Raw genomic sequence first — 21,471 nt, 5'->3', positions numbered from 1 at the left:
TAACAGGACACATTTCAATATCTTATGTTTTATGGCACTGACATATTTAACTGTTGCTGAGTCATGTTTATATTCACAAACCGCTGGGTCACAATATGATGACTGCAAATCTCTATATAGCAAGAACACATTTACTTTATGTATCAGACTGTTTACTAATCAAATGAAGCAATATACAGTATGGACAGTAGCAGTTAGCTTAAATGCTTTCATATAGTCCCCTTTATGTACGGCCCTGCAGCTGTCTGGCCTTTTATTGGATTCAAAATCTGTGTCCAGGTGCAAAAATAAATATACACATGTAGACCACCAAGTTGTCATAGCAGAAGTCCTGCCAGTAAAACAAAGAATTAAATGTTTTTATAATAATTCACTTTAATGTAGATATACTTTCAACGTTTGCAGCACATGCAAATGATGTATATTTTCTTGGTACACAATCCCATCAGGTTCATTTATAAAACATCCACTTTGGTCCTCATCCTCTTCTCCTGCATTTTGCATAGTAAACATTTTATTCTCCCGTCATCCTTTTTAAAAAAAAGAAAGTTCCAAGCGACCTCTCCTTACATTGAAAAAATAGGTGCAAGGTGGGAGTAGGGGAAGAGAAGAGGCTAAATTAAGTTTTCAGGAGAGGAGAAGAGGAAGAGGAGATGGAAGAAATGAATTGTGAACATAAAGTTAAAACAGACATGACTGCTGGCAGGGTTAAAGTGCAGAGGGGGACACAGCTTACAACACCAAATCCACTTCTAAGTCATTCTTATTTACACAAACACTGTAACACAAGTCATACAGAGTTGATTACATCTAATATATATGTTCCTTTCAGAGGATCTCAGTGCCTACTGTTCCCTCCATTAGCAGATACACTCGCCGCCTCAGTTCAGCTTCTCCTCCGTGTCAAAAGCAAATTGAAAGAAACTACTGTACCACAAATATGGCATGCATAGAAGAGCTGGACCACAAAGACTGTATAGGCCTACACAGCACTAACCCACCGCACACACAGTGCCATAGAAACAGGTGGTTAAATAAAGACTGTTGAATATCACAGTCTGACAGGCGTCTTGGGAATAGTTGTCTATTTTTTTGTGTGTCATTTGGAAGACAAGAATCTCGTAAGACCAAGGTCAGGACTGTATCAGGCAGGACGACATCAGTTCATCTGGAATTTTTCCAGCTGCTCCTGCAGACACGTGTGAGCAAATTCATGACTTATTGATGATGGAATGTTCAGGGTGTGAATGTCTTTTAGAGGTCGAAGAGATGAAAAGTAAACAAACACTGTTGTCAATCTGCTGAGCATGTACACACGACTACACTTTCTTCTCCAGACTGAATCCCTTGTGGACGTGCCGACTTGCTTGCTGTTGCTGGTCTAACCACTGGTCAGACTGGTCCCGCTGAGAAACCAGCATCTGAAGCCACATTTAGAGATTATGTCTGTGGGTGTATGTTGAGTAGCTGTTGTCCATTTTAGAGGCTGCTGACGCCTGAGACGGTACGAGTATGTGTGATGGGATACTGGATGAGCGTTCATGAATGTAGGGGGGCCAGAGCCAGTTCTCTGGTGAACACCTCAGACTTGAATGATGAACTCGGGATTGGTGTAAGAGAAGCCTTGGAACTCGTTCTGGTCCAGGTTCATGATGAAGAGTTTGTCTGTCGGTGTCAGCTCCACCGCCATCTTGGTGAACTCCTTGTCAAAGTTTCCAACGTCGCGGCGAGACTTCTGCCGCAAAGAGAACACCGAGAGTCAAACACCAAAGAGAGCAGACTTCCAATAAGTATCTAAAAATGTCAATCTGTCAACGGGAAAATTAACAACGAACAAAATGAGGGAGGAAGACAGTTTTAGAGGTCTGCAAAGGAGAAAGTCACCATCCAAGCAAGCAGCAATGGGATGTCACGTAGAAAACAAATAAACGTTAAGATAACTTTGTGAAGCATTATTATCATTCTAATGAATTCTGAAGTTAAATTTATATAAACCATAGTAGTCTGATGTGTGACAGTGACTAAAAGTTTGTTGTTTGGAAGCTGTGGGATATCTGAAGACTAACTGTGGCTTTTGTGGTGTAAAATCACTTTTTTTAACTAATCAGTTCTTCAATGACACCACAACCACACAGCAAAACACACATCTTACACTTGAACAGGACAGAGGGAAGCGGGGCAACATCAATAAACGAGACATCCTGCTGACGGACCCGAGGAACAGCCAAAAGATGAGAGCAGATCACCCGACATTTGAACAGCACAGAAGAGCCGAGACACAAGCTCCAATGGGAGAGGGGGGAAATAGTCTGGCACAGATCCAAAACCACATCCAGAAAGATTCTCACACACGGGGAGGGGTGAAGCAGTGAGCCCCAAGGTGACACACATGTACCACACACACACAGAGCATTTCATTTCCTACCTCCTGATTTTTGTCCCATCACAGGGCTTCCCGATGACAAAGAGGAGGGGCTGAAAATTCTTCACATGTCTACCACGTGTCCATGAATGCACCACAGACCCCCCCCGCCACCTCTTAAGTGTACATTTGTTCCAGGATGGAATTCAATAAATTGGTTGAATATGACAGATTGCTAAAAGATTCTGCAGCAAACATCAGCAAGCAGAAGCTGTTCACCGATTGTGGAATTTGAGAATACAGTAATGGTAACTGTGTAGCTTAGCATCAATGGTGCTATAAGAGACAGTCAAACGCACAAATATCTAACACCACTGATATATTTTATTGAATTTTTTCATTGCTATATGCAAAACAATCCAGGTTAAATACTCAGCTTCAGTAACGTTGGGTTTCTCCCCCAATCCTCGCTTCTTTTACGCTAAGCTATGCTAGCATCACCTTACTGAAGCTACCAGAAATACTAACGTTAATGTCTAGGTCTCAACAACAAAAAGAAAATATGAGTGTACCAATTATTTAAATGACTTCTGATACCATCTCAGTGAAGTGACGAAGCAGACACAGTAGAGGGAGTCTGGTAGGCACCAGTGAGTATAATATCATTCATACAGCACAGTTACATAATCCACTAAAGCAGCTCTCATCAGAGCATCTTTTCTAAATAACTCCAATAGAGACCTGGATATACATATTTTTTAATCGCTCCGTTACATCCCTTGTATTGTTGCCACCACCATTTGTCACCTGGGAGAGTTATTGTCGTGTAATAGAACCAAACCTGCTGCTTGGATACGGGCTCAAAGATCAAGATTTGACACAACCTGCATCATTACAGTCACAAGAGTACACACCCTGCCTCAGAGGAAAACAGAATCTCAGACATTTTATTCCACACATGGACATTTCCAAGGTTGTCTTGTTGTAGAACAGATAAAGTGATAGTGCATATTCTAATTATTATACTGCAAAATGGCACGAGATGGCTGTCCATCATCACAGTTACGCAGCTCTCCACATACTAGTGATTCTGAAGCTTTTTTTTTGGCACTTTTGGACTTTTTTTTTTAATCATCTATCCACCAGTTTCACATAACTCAAGGACTGTATATGTTCAAAATCCCTAATTAGCTTCGTTACTAGCCAGGAAACAGTGTCCTCTCATTAGAAACACAGTGTAACCAGGAAACTGACTTCAGTAATGCATGAGGAGAAAAGTCAAGACTTTTCAGGCAAAGGTCGCGACCTCAATGATCACTTACAGTACACACTTGCAGACTGCATGGGGACTAAGACCTCTACTCTCTGACTGATCATTAAAAAACAAATCAAAGCAGCAAGGTGTTTTCAGATAAGCTCACCACAACACTGATTGAAGAGAGACTGAAGTATTTGGTCCTATAAACAAATAAGGTCAACATTAGTAAACTGATCCATAGTCAAACAACCATAACAAAGCCATTGGTCAGTTTGAACTTACACCGTATGTATGTTACCAATATGTATAGTATACTCATCGATATTACCGCCAGGACATTGTGTCAATATGCAATTACAGGAAGGGTGACACAGATACAGAGCACGTTCAGCTGCTGTGGGCAGCGTTCAGGAGGAGGATTTCTACGCTAAAGATAGAAACATAGCTAAACGAGCCAATATGAGAGCAGCAGGGTGTCATCACATGCTAAACCAAAGTAAGACGAAACCAAGTGTCACTGCTGAAAGTGAGTCCTCTACTGGGAGCTTCCCACACGAGTATCTGACGTCCTCTCCACGCTTTTAGCATTTGGGCGGCAGACAGGATTTACAGGTAAACACCAATGAAATACTTACTGAAAGCATTTTGAGAGAAAATGCACTTATTTGACTCAAGTTTGCTTATTTGAATTACAGCAACTGTCACTTCAGTCAGTGTCAGTAAAGATAAGGCGACAGAATGTTTCATTTGATCCAGTAAAGGCTCTGAAGATGTAAAAATGATATGTGCTAATGGCAAAGATATTTAGGGGTGGTCGCCACACAAGAGTCTGCTCATCTGTTAGCATGCTTCTTCTAGGAAACATCATGCTAAAACAATATGACGATATACAATATTTAACAACACCGACAAAATCATAGTATGCTGATGTTCTGCAGGTACAATGGCGAGCAGGCTGATCTTTAACGGTTTTTCAGCGGTTAACGACAGTGCAGACAGTCGTACTCTTCACTAACCTCCATAAATTAGTGCTTTGCTCCTCGCTCCAGCTCTAATTTGGGCACATACATCAGTCATTTTGATTAACGTTTGTTAAACAAAGCAAATAAGCACATTTTTTTCCCAAAATGTTGAACAATTCCTTTTGAATTTTACCTTGTGGGATAAACACTGGGAGTGACATTGTCAGTTGTGGGTTTTCTAGTGCAGCCCAGTGTTATGTGTAACAGACGGGGTCAGTGAATTGAGTGAGGGTACTCAGGGTTAACAAATGAGAAGCCTTGGAATTCTTCCTGGTCCAGGTTGGCTATAAGCTCCTGATCTGGGGGGGTCAGCTCTGGGGGGTGGCGTGTGAAAAAGCGATCAAAGTTCTCAGCGTCACGCCCACACTGCGGTGGAGAGAGAAAGAGAGAGAGAGAGAGATGGAGAAAGAGAGAGGGGTGGGGAGAGGATGGCGTGAATATGATGGAGCGAGGGATGTCGAGAAAAAATGGACACCAAACAAACAAAGAGGAAAAAAAGAGAAAGACAACTAAAACCAACCAATCAAATCAGTCACAGCCGAGACTGTGGATTTCCATTGGTCCATATGAAAGCCAATGATATCTCAGCATCCATCATTACTACACTCACAAGTGACAGGTCAGCATTTGTGAGTCTAGTGAGCAATGGCAGGTTATGGTGGATGAGCGAGCTACACTAACACTTACCTCCCACATATTCTTATTGTGACTACAGTGAGAGAGCGCGAGTGTGCGCGTGTCTGCGTGTGTGTGTCAGTGATGAATACACTCACAGCTTTGGGTTTGAAAGGAGGCTGGACCTCTTTGTTCTGCAGTTTTTCCCAGTCTATATAGCGGAAGAAGGCGTGCTCCTTGATGTCCCTCTCCCCTTCTGGACCACAGCCCAGACGCTTACCTGGATGTTTGGTCATGAGCTAAAAACCACACACAGACACGAGGTGACACTGTAGTCTACTGTTCATCCCTCTGGTAGAAAATACACTTTAGTATCTCTCAATGGAAAGACAGAAACAAAGAGGGGTTGAATCCAAATCCAGTTATGTGATATAATGCTGAATAATTCAGCTAATAAGGACTGGCAGAAGAATGTCCTGTCTGGGCTATGGCTGCACAATTCTAAACAGCCTATAGTCTATCAGGTCCAACTGAGATTGTTACTGCACCACTGTCATCTCTGGGCCCTAAAATCTGTCACCATAGTAACAGATAGATCCTTGCTCAGCTTTCCTGCAGTGTCTTTTTTTTTACCCCCCAAAGTTATTTTTAGTGCTGGAACTGCCTGTGCCGGCTGCAATTTCCTGCCATATTTTTACACTTTCCCTGTTAGTGTAATATAAGCCAGCATCATAGAAGAAGGTTAAAGGCGGTCTTTTGTTCTCACCCCCTTGCAGATGGCAACAGCCTCTTTGGACATGGATTTGGGGTAGGAGACATGGTGCTCCATGATTGACTGGAAGAGCTCATCCTCGTCCTCCCCGTCAAAAGGCGGCTGCGGAGGCACAAACACACTTCATCTGGTTTGACTCAGAATGATCTGACCTTCGTGGATAGATCTGGGCAATGCGTACAAACCTGTCCGGCAAGCATCTCATAGAGCAGCACTCCAAAAGCCCACCAGTCCACAGACTTCCCATAAGGCTGGTAAGCTATGATCTACGAGACACCAAGGTCAGGTCAGGAAGACCATTTAAAAGGTATAAATGAAATAAAGAGCTGGCTGAACGCACCTCAGGAGCGATGTAGTCCGGCGTTCCACAGAAGGTTTTCGTGGTGACCCCGTCGAGCATGTTTTCTTTGCACATGCCGAAGTCAGCTATCTTTATGTGCCCTTCGGAGTCCAGCATCACGTTGTCCAGCTTCAGGTCCCTGAGAGCAAAAACACACACGTATGTGGCTGTTTCTCATCCTGTCGCTGTGGCAACCTGCACATGTGGACAGCTGCCAATTCACAAACAAACTGACCGATACACGATGCCCTTGGAATGTAAGAAGAAGAGTCCGATGGCGATCTCTGCAGCATAGAACCTGAAATACCAATGTCATTTTGGAACAGCATTAATATAAATGGCACAATTACCCGACATTCCGAAAATTTATTCAGGCAAATTTATTCGTCCTTGAACTCGTCATCACGGTCTCAGAACCTTTAATGAAAAGCCCACTTTTAGTTACTTAATTCCAGTTTTGACCAGTTTCATTTCTTTTGATCACTCTTCTTCTGCGTTATACCTCAGTGAGTCTTTTAAGTGCTCCCTAAAAATGATTGTTCAATTTGACTGCCATCTGACTTGTAAGTTGGTTCACACTAATCGATAATCCATGGCAAATGCTGCCCGGGTGCTAAAATCAATCATTTAACCTTGTGACTGTACTTACACAGCATGAGGCTCCTTAAACTTCCCAACCTGTTGGATCTGATACATCAGGTCTCCTCCATTGATGTACTCCATCACGAAATACAATCGATCCTGGAAGACAGAGACGGTGAAGCATGAGAAAAACGTGAGTTTTTCCTTAAATTAGGACGGAGAGGCGAGGTGCGCTACCATGGTCTGGAAGCAGGAGTGCAGCTGCGTGAGGAAGGGCGGTTTCCCCGCCAGAGCCAGCACCCTCTTCTCAACCATGGTGCACTCCACGTCATCATCCTGGATCACCACGTCCTTCTTCAGGATTTTAATGGCGTACAGTTCGTCGGTGCCTTTCCTCTCAGCCAGCATCACCTGAAAGGTATCAACAAGAGTCCCGGTTGGCGTTTCGGCTCGCTGGTTTTTGACCTGGTCGCTAAAGATGGCGTGCCTCACCTTGCCAAAGCTGCCTTTTCCTAAAACCATGATAAAGTTGAAGTCTGAGAGCTTGACCCGGTCCTGGTTGCCATTACTGTCATACTTGCACACTGAGGAGGAGGAGGAGGAAGAGTCTGTGGGCTTTCCTGGGCCTACTCTCGCTCGCTGGATTGAGAAGAAATGAAGCAAATGTGTGACAACCAACCCCTAAAGCAAGCAAAATAAAATCCGACGCTCATTCGGGTGAGCTCACCTCAAACTTCTGTCGCAGCTCTTCATTCCCATCTTCTCCATCTGGCTGAACAGGAACATTGAAGTATTCCCCTTCCTCCTGGGACAACAGTTTATACCTTCAAAGGAGGAGAAAAACAGACCAATGCTGAACCTAATCCAGTATTATGATCAGAATAAATACGTCTTACCATCCGTCCACTCCTTGTTTCTGCAGCTCCGATATCCCAAAGGAGAGTGACCCCATGAAGTCGTTCCTGCTGGTGAGATCCCAGTCCCAAACCTCTACTGACAGGCGGCGGTCCTTGTCGCTTTCTTTCAGGTTGCTGCAAATTGTATCTTAAGGTAAATGGAAACTCAACTCCAGATATTCACCCAATAAGAAAAGGTGGTTGCATTTAAACTTGAGTTCATTTTATGTACGATTTTACTTCAAAAGGTCTGTAGCTGCAGGACATGAATGCCTTACAAGGTGAAGCTTTCATTCCAGACAGGATTGAGGCAACATTTGATGGTCTTGGTCTTCTGCTTGCTCTCACTCTTGGGATCTGGGATCAGTTTGAGCTTGACGTAGGGGTCTGACAGGCCATTGGGGTCCATGGGCACCAGGTTCTTCGCTTCTTTGACTGCGAAGTGATAGCAGACAAGAAATGCCCTTTAAAATGCTGTTTGATGTTAAAATGTGGGGTTTTGTCCTTTTGTAGAGGACGGGAGGATGTGAAATGTTGCTCATGTTCCAGCATGTCCTAAATTACTCCGGCTAAATTTGACAACACTTAACCACTTTTTAGTTTCTGTTCCATAATCGATCCACTCCAGCTGTCGGACAGAGAGTTGGGGGGAGACGCACGTGGACTTATGTCACAGTGGCAATGTGGGCCAATCATTGGCTCATTGATCAACTAATGGACTTTCCAGGTTTAGAGAATAAAGAGAGAGACTCACTGGTGACGGCGAGAGTGTCATTGGTGATCTGGGCAGAGATTTGGATGCGGCCTCTCCTCTCGGTGTGATCAGTCCCACACAGACTCGGGACGTTGGCCACACACCTCTTGTGGATGTTCATCATACAGTCTAGAGCACAAAAACACAAGTAGATGTTTAATTATCTTAAAATCCCAATTATGTGATTTCTGCAATGGTTCAACCTGATTTCTATCCAGCTTTCTATGCCCAAATAAATAATGTTCAGACTTCCCCCTATTGTCTCTCACAGTTAGTGTTCACTCCAAAACCCTCATGATAATTGTTTTTTTGTCCTGCATAATTGGAGATGCGTTATGTAACCTGCAGCCCCATCTCCCTGCATCCAGATGTGAAGCAATAGGTCTTTAAATCTTTAGAATGAAAAAAAGCAAAATCCATACATCTTACTATGCAATGAGTGAAGCTGCACTGCAAAGTAAAATCAGGAAAACGCACATGTGGGAAGTTGCAAGGCAATCGCTGTGTAATACCACAATGTGCCCACTAGGTGGCAGACAGGCCTACTGCACAGAGACGATGGTTTATTATTTATTTATTCATTCGTTCATTCATTTTTGTCTCTGTAAAAGAGCATTTTGGCCTCTCTCACATGCATTGTCCTTAAACTTCACTGACTGGACAAGTGGCATGACAAAAAATCTCATAACTTGCAAAGGATATTGAATATGGATGACAGAATTCTCATATTTTGTAATTGTTAAGTTAAATAAACTTGAAGCAGGCTCAGTTGAGTTATTAGCCCGAGATCCATCAACATGAACTTCCTGTCATTTCTGTTTCTCTAAACACCTTTTTTAATTGTGGTAAAGAAACTGTTGAAATATTTACAAGAACAGGAGGATCCTGGATTATTTTTTTTATGCACGTCTAAACATAGCTTTGTAAAAAAAAAACCACAAATTAACTCCGAAGGAACTGGCTGGCAGGAGACATGTGTGGAATCCACTTCCTGTTTGGCCTCTAATGACATGGGAATACTGTTATAACAGTATGTTTATAAAATCATTGTCTTTATAATGTGACAAGTGTGTCATTACGACAAACTGTGTCAGTTTGTCGTAATGACACACTTGAGCATTTGTGCTTGACTAACATACAACCACATTCAAGAATACCATTGTTTTAAGCAGTTAGACTTAGCCTCGGTAAATCAAATATTTGCATCATTACACGATAATAAAACAATTAGCACTGCATTGTCTTTTAATCGCGTTTAAAAGTGCTACTATAATTTCCGCAATTGATGGATCAGTTGCAAACTGTGCATATGTGTGTGTTGAATGTCAGACTGCAGCAGCTGAAAAGGAAGTTGTGGGTTTTACAAATAACCAAGAAGCTAAAGCTCGGAAACTGCAGCCTCAGTTGTGAATTCTTTTATAGGTTCAGCAGAAGTGGCTGTATTTTTTTAACAACTTATTACCAAAAAAAAAAAAAGTGCCTCATTGTCCTAACCTGTTAAAGCCTTGTGAACACAATACTTCTGTGGAATTAGCTAACACAGAAATGATTTAATTTGTGCCACATTCTATAATACAGCGTGAATGTTGTGTGATGGACATACGGTCGCATTTCATGCCCTGGTGTATCAGCCCGTAGAGGAGCGAGCCACAGTGGTCACAGAAGGTCGGGCTGGAGTACGTGTGGACCTTAAACTTGTGCTTGCTGCGAGGATCCTTCAACAATAAAAAGTTGGAAAAAGTTAATGATGCCGTGTTTAACCGTTATGGAAACTGTTACTTCAGCAATATTCCCGAATCTACACCTGCCTGACAACATTTGAAAGTATCACTTTGGTGGACAAGTCCAAAATAACTAAATAAGTTCTGCAGATGTAACAACTAGTACTACACAAGACAAACTTCATGGGAAAATTAAAATCACTATTCTCAGATTACAAGACCACAATAAAGTAGAGGTAAAGTCACATCAGCAGTATTTATTGTGGTTCTTTTGGCAGGGAAATGCTGGAACCCCCCTTGCAGCAAAAATAATCAAAAACATTAATGTGATGCAGTCATGCAACAAGTGGGCCACATGCTAAAACCATGAAAAAAGCCCCCAGACCAGAATTACACACCAACACTAAAGAGAAAGGGAACATTAAAAATCCCCAAACTCAAGAGATCTAATTAAGCCTGGGGACTGATTAGAGCTAGGAAAAAATAAACAGGTCTGATGTAATAAAAATGGGTTACAGAGTAATATCGGTCAAACAGCTTTTGAAAACCCTGCCAACTCACAGAGGGCGAGTTTGCACGAGAGCAAGCTAGACATTGTGACTCATTAACCTGAGGCTGCCACGCAGTGCATTTCCTCCTTAATGGCACATCTCATTGTAATTCAGAGCCGACAGCTCATCAATAGAGGGGCGAGAGGTTAACCGAGTGCGTTTCTGTGCCAATGCAGAAAATGCAAACACTGCCACAACCTTCAGAACTTGCTGTAGACGAAAAATCTCTTCTGCTGAAGCGTCCTAAGGCATATTGTCTCCCTCTAGTGTTCGCAGGTGGTATCGTTGCCAGTTGCCTCAGTTGATCGATCATAACATTCATTTGATATTGAAATCACGTGATGGATGATTATTAAAATGGGTTCCATGTTTTGTCAGATAAGCAGACGTTGCAGATTGAGTTGACTTTGTCTGGATGCTTTGCTTTCGTTACTCACATCAGAGGCAGGTCCCTTATCGGCCCCCGGACAGGAGAAGGTGACAAACTCATGACAGCGCTTGTGGACCACAAAACAGCAAACTGCAGGGATGTGAAAGGAGAGAGAATATTTATCATGAATAGGTTGAATAAATGCTAATTCAGTGGCATTAGTCATCACACAATATAGAAATCATCTCCATTCATGCTGGCTCCTGCTGGACTGCTGACGTCAATGTTCAGTGTTTTGGGTTGGTTTTTTTTTGCTGTGACGATTTTTATATTTAACGCCTCCTGCATGGTGGGATCTCTCATCAACACATTAATCACTTCAGCACAGGAAACTTCCCACAGAGGCAACTCCAAATGGCAGCAGGAGCGCAACCTGCTGATTCAACGCAAAGAGAAAAATCATGGCTGAGTGGCTGAAAATAAATCAAGATGAAAATCTTTAGCCTAATTTAGCATGTTAGCTATCAACTAAAACAGAGACGATGTTTTCTACATTTTCCCGAACAAAATCTGTAGAAACTCGACTCAACTCTGATCAGGTTGTCAATTATTGGCAGTTTGATTAACCTAAACTCAAATTTTAAAATAATGTTGATTTAAATTGATGTAAATTGTTCATATATACCTAAATAATTCCACCCTAAAGCTTAAGGGGATTTAGCAATTCTATTTTAGACCCAATCAATGCAGCAACAGGATGACAAAAAACCACCCTTCTGGACGCGTTGTCAGATTATGACTGTACTGAAACAGTCAAATGAAGTAACAAAAATAGCCTTTGTGCGTGTGCATGTTTTAAAGAAGTTTCATATAAAAACAGTATTAACTATATATCAAACAAAGACATCTGGTTTCAGTCAATTTGAAACAATCAAACAAAAAGACAACCATGGCCCCACACACACATTACTCTCTGGTTTAATCTTAATTATTCACATTCATTACATTTACATGAGGCTGTGTGGGATCCGGCTGCTCTTCTGCGGGTTCCTCCTGCAGTCGTTAAGCAGCACAATGTTCCTCTCCGCTCGTGCGTGCGTGCATATTTACAGAACAAACCCCACACACCTCAAGAGGTGCAAAAATGGAAAGTGGTTTAATTCTGCTGGAAATCTGTCAGTCTGAACTGATCGACGACAGCAAAAGAAGAGAATGAGAGGGAAAGAAAGACCGAAGAATGACACGCGCATGTGTGCGAGTGTGTGTGTGGGCAGGGTGGAACGAGGGGCACAGCTGGGTCCGAAGCAGTGTGAGGGGGTGGAGAATTCACGTGTGTGTGTGTTGACAGCGTGTCAGAGAGGCAGCAGCAGTGAATGATGCAGACATGGCCCAGTGTTGTTCATAAATCTCTTCTATTTTACACACACACACACACACACATGCACGCAAGCACGCACTGCTGAAAGACAGGCCCAGTGACCTGCTGAGGAGGTCTCAGCTCTGTTGCCTAGCGACCAGGCTGAGCCCTACCGGCGGAGTCTACGCACCACCCGGTTTGCTCTGACAGGCAGCGAAGGCAACAAATCACAGCAAATTGGCGGAATGGAGGAAGCACCAGAACGACAGCAGGATGACACTTTCGACGGGCGCATCAGCGAGTCCGGCGCATTCTGGATGATTAACAGGCGACAGATGGATGTGCTGTAACCGGCGTTTGGGCCCAGATGAACGGGTCCCGCCGACGATTCTCCAGCGTTTGATTCTTCCCCAACAGTCCTGTTAGCACGCTGCAACACCTGATTTAGTGGATCAAATCACTTCATCTAATCAGGGTCCTTGACTGCAGCTACAGCTATTGATCGCGCGGCGGCCGAGGTGAAATACAAGCCCCCGGAACAGCCGACACCACTGTTAAAGTCAGTGAACACAGAAGCGCAGCTGGGACACGACGTCCTCTCTCAGAAGCAGAAGGTCATTCCAAAACCCTGATAATAAAACCACCCCTTCACCATTTCTCCTGTGTTGGACCACCACCGTCTCTCCAAAGTCACGTTGAAAGCAGGCAAGGCGTCCTCCAGACGGTAGAAACCCCATTTTGTGGATTAAGATGCCTGGATTTTAGCAGCTTCTTCCCGAGCAGGTTCATCCTGAAGCTGCAGATAATTCTGACCAATGCGAGAAAGTTCCAGCCCAATGCTGACGAGTTAATTCCGTCACATTCCTTCCCAAATTTGATAATCAACTAAAAGACGCGGCGTATGTGTAAATGTAGCTTAACTATCGCCACGTTTGTCTCATTGGAACCATCACTGAGGTAATTATAGCTGCCACTTACGTTTCTTTATCCAATTAATTATCCGCGCTCCACTTTCCATTATTAATAACTGAAGACTGTTCTTTTTTAATGACTTGTATCCTTCTTTTAGTATATTTGGAGGATCAGTTTAATTGACAGAGTGTATGTTGCCATGGCAACCAACGGGTAAGCGCAGACAAACGGCCACTTTCATATACAAGTAAAAGAAATTGATGTGATTTATTTATGCCCCACATGTGTGGGTAAAAAAGAATGAGAAACATTTAAAATGGCTGAAATGCTTCATGCAGCCACTTTAAACGTGTCCACGCCATCACAGGAGCCATTTCATCTGCTTCTTACTCTCTTTATTCTTACTTTGGCATCATCTATCCACAGAAAGTGAGTCCAGAGTTCTAAAAACAAATGGGGCCACATTCTTTCACAGAACAGCTTTAAATCCACTGACTCATTTCCTGCGAGCCTGTTCGTTTGTAACCGACTCGTACAGCAGCGCGGCCGAATAAAAGCTAAAGTGCTGCAGCATTCTGTCGCTATCAAATTTGTTCAGATGCCAAAAGTTGATGGATGAGATGATAACTAGTCCTGTAAAGCAGGCTGACCTGATGGGCGAGTGCATAGTGGCCGGTTGATTCCTTCTCATTTACTGTGCAGCATTACCACACAGTCATCCGTCATCACATCCGCCATTTTCACAAGGGAACAATCTGTCAGCTTTAAAATTCACTGTGAGGGAGACAGGGACCGCTGGGCACAGGCCGAGGACCGACTCGCCTGACAGCGCTCTCCCCTGCAGTCACAGAGGGGGCCACGACCCACTTTGTGTCTAGGATTCTTCCTCTTCAAGCACAGAAACAATTCATATCTCCCATTACAAACTGGGACTCTGGTTGGCGCCGAGGCTAATTTGGTAACGACTTGATCTTGGTGCAAAAGATCCATTTTGAAAGAGAAAAAAACAGACAAATAAATGAGGAGAAGCAGGGCAAAGGGCAGCAGAACAGGTATTCTAACACACCCATCAGGCACTGAAGACTCCCGCTTCACAAGAATAACACTCACATCAAAACAAGCCTGTGCATGATGTCCGGCATTCCTCACAATCAGAGCGAGCCGATGGCTACGAAGCGCCTCCCTTACATTCAGTCGCCTCTCACTTTAACAGAACAATTCTGCACGTTCTCCCTGTTTGAACCTCCAAAGCCGTAAAAATGGACTAAATGTGTGGTTTGGATTAAGCTTTTGGGCAACAATTGAACTTGTATCTGCAATCTGGAGTAATTCAGAGCCAAGATAAAATGCTAATTAACCAAGATTCTTGTCAACCAAAACCTTGTGTAGTCTGGGTTACACCCGGTCCAACATCTGATCCAAACCAGCCGGGTCGGAACGGCTGATCTTGATAGGGTTCGGGCCACAAACATAAGAGTAAATGTCTTATTCTTCAAAATGCTTTCGTTTCTTAGGAAATCTAAGCAAGTTCTTTTGTGATGTGAGAGCTTTTTTTTTACACCGTTACACCGTTTTATTTTGGATGTCTAATGATGCTGAAGCACAATTTAACCACCCTCTATATTCACTTCCGTTGTTAACATATAAGGTCATATCTTGTCCACACAGTGAAAATGGGGTTTTGAAAATGTGCTGACAGCCAAAACAGACATCATATATTCTGATTAAAAGGTGATAATCTGGTTGTGGTAAGAAGTCTGATGATATTATTGCAGGAATATTTTATGGCACATGAGGAAACATGTGGTGGTTTGGTGCCATGAAGATGTTTACGCGTTGCAGTAATGTATCCGAGATCGACACGGCAGATAATCTGGAAAAGCGGTGTTTCCATGGCAACCTCTGAATCCGACTACAGGCTTATTCGGGTTGTTACCAAAGCACTGCTCTGCGCAGAGACGGATTAAAATCTTGTATTCCAACTCAAACACCGCTAAAATCTGAAGTTGTTTTTCTTGAGCGATAATGGGGCCTTTCCTTAGTCAGATTTCTGTACAAGACAAGCAAATTTGGCATTTCCTCATGGCCATGAGCCCGTGTTGTCCCCTCCCGACTCCCTAATTGTATAAAGGAGCATGTCTGTGTTTTATTCCCATCAGAGAAAAACTGGCGGTGGTGGTTGGCGGCGCCGAGACTGTCGCACGTTTAACCTGCGAGGGCCCAGATCACTCCTTCGTGAGGCTGACGGATGGACTCACGCCTTTGATGTGAACAAAAACCACTGACTCACACCCACAACCCCTCCTGAACTGGTTTTTTCACACAAGAGGCTGTTTCAGATTTTAAGACTGGCTGGAAACCCGACCTGAAATCTGAGCTGACGGCAGCTCTACCCGTGCGGCGCTCCGATTGGCCCATGCCGTTCGCCACGCTTTGCTCGCCACCGAAGTCCGGGCAGATTTGTACGCTCGCTCAAGCGTGTAAAGTGTTAATTTTCCCTGCCCCTCAGTGCATTTCCCGTATCACCAGCGGAGCTGTTAACTAAGGGGAAAAAAGCCAGACATCAGCTTTCTGCAGCTAATAAAATTGTGCAACCTGGAACTAGTTTGAGCCAGGGCTTCTGCAATGGCGTGGAAACTCTGCTGACTTTCTCACATTAGGTCAGTCACATGACAATTGGGGGAGTCTGAGACCGATGAGCGGGGATGAGGAAGTGATACCAGGAGCAGGAGAGCATTTGCTGCAGTGGCTGTAACATGCATGTGACTGAGAATAGCGTCTCTCTCTGGCTGCAGTTACAAAACTGTGCAGATGTCCGTGTCTAGACACCCACCCACCCACCCACCCACCCACTTACCCGGCCACCATTTTACACTTACAATCAGACCTCGGGCTCTCACAACAGCCGGAGAAACTCGACTTCCTGGTCGAGTCTTCCTCTTGTTTCTGGCATCTCAGCTTTCGCCACTCCGCCAACACTTCTACTCTTACAGCTCACTCCTCTGCCTGGGCCTCGTCCGAGTATTCTCACTCATTTATCGCCGTTGGCAACAACCTGCTTTCAGGTTGACACCTGCCTGCAACACCAACACACCGTCAGCCAGGGAGCCGACAGGTTACTCCAAATGCATCAGACCAGCGGCTCTAAAACACAACAAACAAACCGCTGCAGCACAGCAGGTGATGTTCCGTTGCTCCTCTGCCTTCTGAATTTATTTCATTCAAATGACTCAAATTCAGTTACTTACAGAAAAACAGCCCTCGTTCCCTCCCCGCATATGGTGACTGACACCCGTATCATAGCATATAGGCTCCATCCATGCTACAAGTTTTCACAAGATAGTGGGTTGCTTTACGATAAAGACCTCTGCTTTTGATCTTGGCCTTGGCCTTTAGAAGATCAGAGCTCAAAGTCCCTCTGGAATTGAGAACACCATCAACATTTAATGAGCTCTCCCAGGGACCATTATCAACATTTCCTGAAAATTTCCTTAGAATTCCTTCATAACTGACTCATTTTGTTCACAGAGACAGTTTTGGCGGTGGTAACAAAAATCACATGAACATTAATGTACTTGTCTTTACCTTGACTTAAACAGATATTCAATCAATCAATCTTTACTTATATAGCATCTGTTACAATCAAAATTGTTTCTAGGCACTTTATATATTTATATTACTAAATGTACTACAGGCACAGCAGCAGAGACATTGAGGCTAGACTGGTTACAGTGGAACAGAGGCTAAATACCAGTAGTCTGGTTACGGAGACAGCGTTCCTGAGACATAGAAGTTAAATAGCCTGGTTACAGTGGGACAGAGAGGCTAAATGCCTGGTTACTGTGGGACAGAGAGGCTAAATGGCCTGGTTATTGTGGACTAAAGAGGCTAAATGGCCTGGTTACTGTGAGACAGAGAGGCTAAATTGACTGGTTACTGTGGACTAGAGAGGCTAAATGGCCTGGTTATTGTGAGACAGAGGTAATATTGAGAGTTAGATTGGGACAGAGGGTAAATGGAAGTTGCAGTTGGACAGAGACATTCATGGACTGGCTATAGCTACACAGGGAGTATAAATGAACCACTTGGATTGGGGCAAAAACTGGTGGATATACTTAATAAAGGGACAGATGGGAGGGTTAATGTCATTATGTAAACAGCCAAAGCAGTTGTACTATAGTAACTCAGAGTACCATACAGTTCCTGAGCATGTTTCAGTACTTTCTCTGTAGTCTGTAGGACTTGGGTGGAATGTTGTAATATGTCCAGAACATCTGCACACACAAAGCCACAAACAGGCAGAGATCCAGTGATTGGGCTCTTACCTTGGCACTGGAATCCCTGCTTCCCAAAGCCCCTGTGGACAGAAGACAGGGGAGGTGAAATTTGGGGAATTCAGGAGGAGGCACAGACAATGGCGCGCACACAGACGCGGTGGGATCCAATCACGCATTCACGCACAGCTGCAGCAGAGGCGGCAGCAGCCCCGTGTCTGCATCTTCAGCTGCATTCCTTCACCAGACCTCCGGTTGGGTGTCAGGGCGATGCAGCCGCGGCGGCGGACACCGCGTCCACCCGACAGGCCCGGGGCCGCTGTCGCAATGTGGAAGACGGTCGAAATGGCGCAACGCTGCGCTTCAGACCAGACGGTGGTAATGAATGAAACACTGAAAGGGCCGATTAGAGCCACTGCAGCAGCAAGTGAATCACCTGTGTAACGGACACACGCGCCCGCGCGCGCACACAAACATACCAGATGAAGTCCGTGCAGTGGCTGCAGAAGGTTGGCTGCTTGAAGAAGCGCGCGATGAACTTGTGGTTCTTCACCTCGTGCACGTTCTTCTGGCGGAGGGCTCCCTGTCGCGCGAAGCCCCGCGCGCTCTCCGGTAGCTCGCCGTCGCTGTTGGGGTCAGCCATCTTAACGAGGAAGCGGCGGTCCGACGGGATCGAGGGGTGACGAGAGCGCGACGGAGACGATGGGGGCAGCGGGGGAGAACGAGCCGCGGTGCATGTGCCTCCTTACTCCTCCGCCTCTCCACCCCGCTGTTCGCCTCGGAGACGCTCGTGCTGCCGATGTGTTGTGGGTGAGCTCGTGCTGAAGCTGCTACTGCTTCTTCCGGCGGGTCCCCTGGCCGCGCGCTTGCTTCCCCGATCTCTCCAACGTGTTGTAACTCTCTCTCCCTCTCTCTGGCTCTCTCTCTCTCTCTCTCTCCACGTGTGCAGGTACATACAGGTACGTTCACGCTCACCGACACGTTTAAACAGGGGCTTTACTGAGATACACTCCTTTTTACAGCAACAAAAGTCCAGTACACAATCACCTATGATAAGAGGTGCGGTTAAATGAGACCACCCCTTCCTTCCTGCGCAATTGTCTTACACCTGAATACAACTGTGGGGCCAGTGTGTGAGATTTGGCAGCTTCTAGCGGTGGGAACAAGAAGTGCAATGCGCAATTACCCGATTTTCTTATATTATTGTACGTAAATTCAGAACTGTATGGATTTATGAAGAATGTTAACAACATACTAAGGAAATCGTTTAATGGTGAATCTGATTTGTGTAAATGTATACAAGGGGTAGAAACGTGACCATTCACCCTTGCTGTGCATGCAATAAACCTCAATTTATCTTTCATTTAAGGGAGAACCGGGTTCAAAACCCCTCGAACAAGCTCTTGTTCAGCCTTTCCATGTTGCTATTTAAATGCAGATGGTCGTCGATTGAAAACAGCTTTATTCTCAGATTCATGAATCTCATATTCTATCTAATGTCTTGGACTCTGCTCATGGAATAGTCTGCCATGGGCAGTATTTTTACCCATATGTGCCCCTGCATCAGGTTCACCGGGCTTTTGGTCCTGATATAAAGATCAATCAGTAATAATCACGTTCTTTTGTTAATAGAGCATTTTCAGTAACCTGACATTAGCTAAAGGAGCAGTTCACCAGGCTTAATTCATGCTTGGTTTATAAAACCAACGGAATCGTCTCGGTTATGAGGCTGCAGGGCAACCTGTGAGAAAATCACTGCTCTTAAATAGTCCTGCACTAAACACCCCTGAAAAACTATTACATTTAAAAAAAAAAAAAATCATTATTATTTTCACAGAAAGCATTTTTAGATTGTGGCCCTTAATTTTCCATTATTATTATTTTTATGAATGAATGAATTCTTGGACAAACTCGGGGTCCTCCTTTTTCCAGGTAATTAAATATAAATGCCAAGCTGAGCTGAAATTTAATGTCAGTTTTTTTTTTTTTACAAGATTAACACCAAATGCACAAGTTATTTTCATATAAACATATGAGGTCAAAATGTTATTGTCATCTTGAAAGAAAAGTATTAATATTGTATTATTGCACAAAATGATACTTTTGTGTCCTAATTTCAGTAGAAATATCGGTTTAATTGACGAACAGGGGGATTCACCGTTAAATGCCACATTGGTTGTCTGATCGTTTCTGAGTCCGATTTGACTTAATTATTTTTTTTAAATTTGTAAAGCCTGCAACACTGTGGCAATAAGGCCCCTGCAGCTTCATTTTCATCCAGGTTCACCGGGCTTTGGGTCAGATTTAATGAATCAGTTTTCACACATCTGCATCTTGCCATTTCTAATGAGGACGTGTTAAAGTGCAAAAATAAATGACTAAAACTGTTGTGTGCATAGGAGGTTATTTGTGAATGATACCACTGCCTCTGTCAACTATTTGAACCTGTTGTATTACAGATTTTATGTGAGAAAGGTTTTTTGTTTGAAAAAGCTATTCAGGTGTGACAAATTTGTTGGTTTGTAATTCAGAGCTGTGATATTTCTGACTAAAATGTGAACCATCCTCTTCACATCTACTTTTTAGTCATATCATTAATGCAGTGAGACTGATGGGAGTTTGGAATTTGGGTGGTCATGAACACTGTTTGAACTACTGTAATTCAAAAAGGGTGATGCCGAGCTGCAGTTAAAACCAGCGCAGGAGTGAATCTCTGCCCAAACCTGCTCAGTTTGTTTTCCTACACACTTCTGTTTAATTTGTCCTGATGGCTGCCAACGCAAGGGCAAGTATTTAGTTAACAACCAACGCTTACAGCATACAGGGAAAAAACAAAACAAAACTCAAAGATGTTATTTGGAGCTTTGCCATTTTCATGCCTGTACGCCTGCAGCGTGATGGTCAAGGGAATATGACTGAGTGAAAGCTTCAGAATTTTAGACAAAATGTATTTAAAAATGCTTTATTTGCTACATGATGTAAAATTGTATTGCAACTCTAACATATTAAAAAGTTCTACTTTTCCTCTTCTTTTTCTGACGGTGAATAAATAAATTAATCTACATACATACCTGTCATAACAGTCACGATCAAAATTTGAAACTAAAAAAATCTGATAGCATATGTCATAGGTGGGAGGCAATGCACTGGAAGAGTAAGGCTTTTAGGATGCTGCTACTCAATCTATGATTTACCGTTAAATTCTGAAGCGATTTTTGTATTGAGGGAAATATCACTGTCACACCCTGTTTAATTATTAGAATGTATCAACATTGCCATTTCCAGGTAAGTTAAGCATATTTGTATTGTTACATAGTTATTATTGCTTTATCGTCCAAACTATCCACTTTATATTGACGTAACGCGGTAGTGACATAACTCATACAACGTCGCCCTCTTGTGGGTGCATGTGGGAACAGCAGCTCGTTTGCGTGCCAGGTCCGTCCCCGAGCCTTCTTCCTATTGGTGATCATTGTTGCCCGTATAAACACATGATTGGACAGAATAAACGTCACATACCCCGGAAGTCTGCACAGGTAAATATTGTGTAAGCGTCCCCTCAGCAACGAGCCCTAGTAAGTATCAACCGACAGCCTTTAATTAAGTTGTCGACCTGCGGTATGAATGGAAAAGCGATTCAACGCTAAAATATCATTCAGGCCGTTTCAGCAATGCCGACGTCTCC

At 43.7% G+C, this 21,471-nt stretch overlaps 1 protein-coding gene across 4 annotated transcripts; it reads right to left on the bottom strand.

The window, feature by feature from the left end:
- Positions 1-350: 350 nt before the first annotated feature.
- On the bottom strand, positions 351-18,850 carry LOC101065234 (protein kinase C beta type). 4 transcript variants are annotated; one of them, XR_003891660.1, is made up of 18 exons: positions 18,266-18,849; positions 17,838-17,869; positions 11,311-11,393; positions 10,205-10,316; positions 8,602-8,730; positions 8,126-8,282; positions 7,848-7,982; positions 7,679-7,775; positions 7,444-7,590; positions 7,189-7,362; positions 7,019-7,110; positions 6,605-6,667; positions 6,370-6,508; positions 6,215-6,295; positions 6,024-6,131; positions 5,416-5,556; positions 4,776-5,008; positions 1,615-1,735 (listed from the first exon to the last, which is right to left on the bottom strand). XR_003891660.1 is itself a non-coding variant. In XM_011612783.2 (17 exons), exons 1-17 carry the CDS (start codon positions 18,427-18,429, stop codon positions 1,583-1,585), a joined length of 2,007 nt encoding a protein of 668 aa, XP_011611085.1. In that variant the 5' UTR covers positions 18,430-18,850; the 3' UTR covers positions 351-1,582. The 4 variants fall into 4 exon arrangements, 3 of the variants coding, with proteins under 3 accessions (XP_011611085.1, XP_029707065.1, XP_011611084.1); XM_011612783.2 differs by lacking the exon at positions 4,776-5,008 and having other exon boundaries at positions 351-1,735; positions 18,266-18,850; XM_029851205.1 differs by lacking the exon at positions 4,776-5,008 and having other exon boundaries at positions 351-1,732; positions 18,266-18,850.
- Between the last annotated feature and the right edge of the window lie 2,621 nt (positions 18,851-21,471).

The sequence above is a fragment of the Takifugu rubripes genome, chromosome 17 (genome assembly GCF_901000725.2).
Source record: "Takifugu rubripes chromosome 17, fTakRub1.2, whole genome shotgun sequence".
Lineage (NCBI taxonomy): Eukaryota > Metazoa > Chordata > Actinopteri > Tetraodontiformes > Tetraodontidae > Takifugu > Takifugu rubripes.
This window is presented reverse-complemented; position numbering and strand designations above follow the sequence as displayed.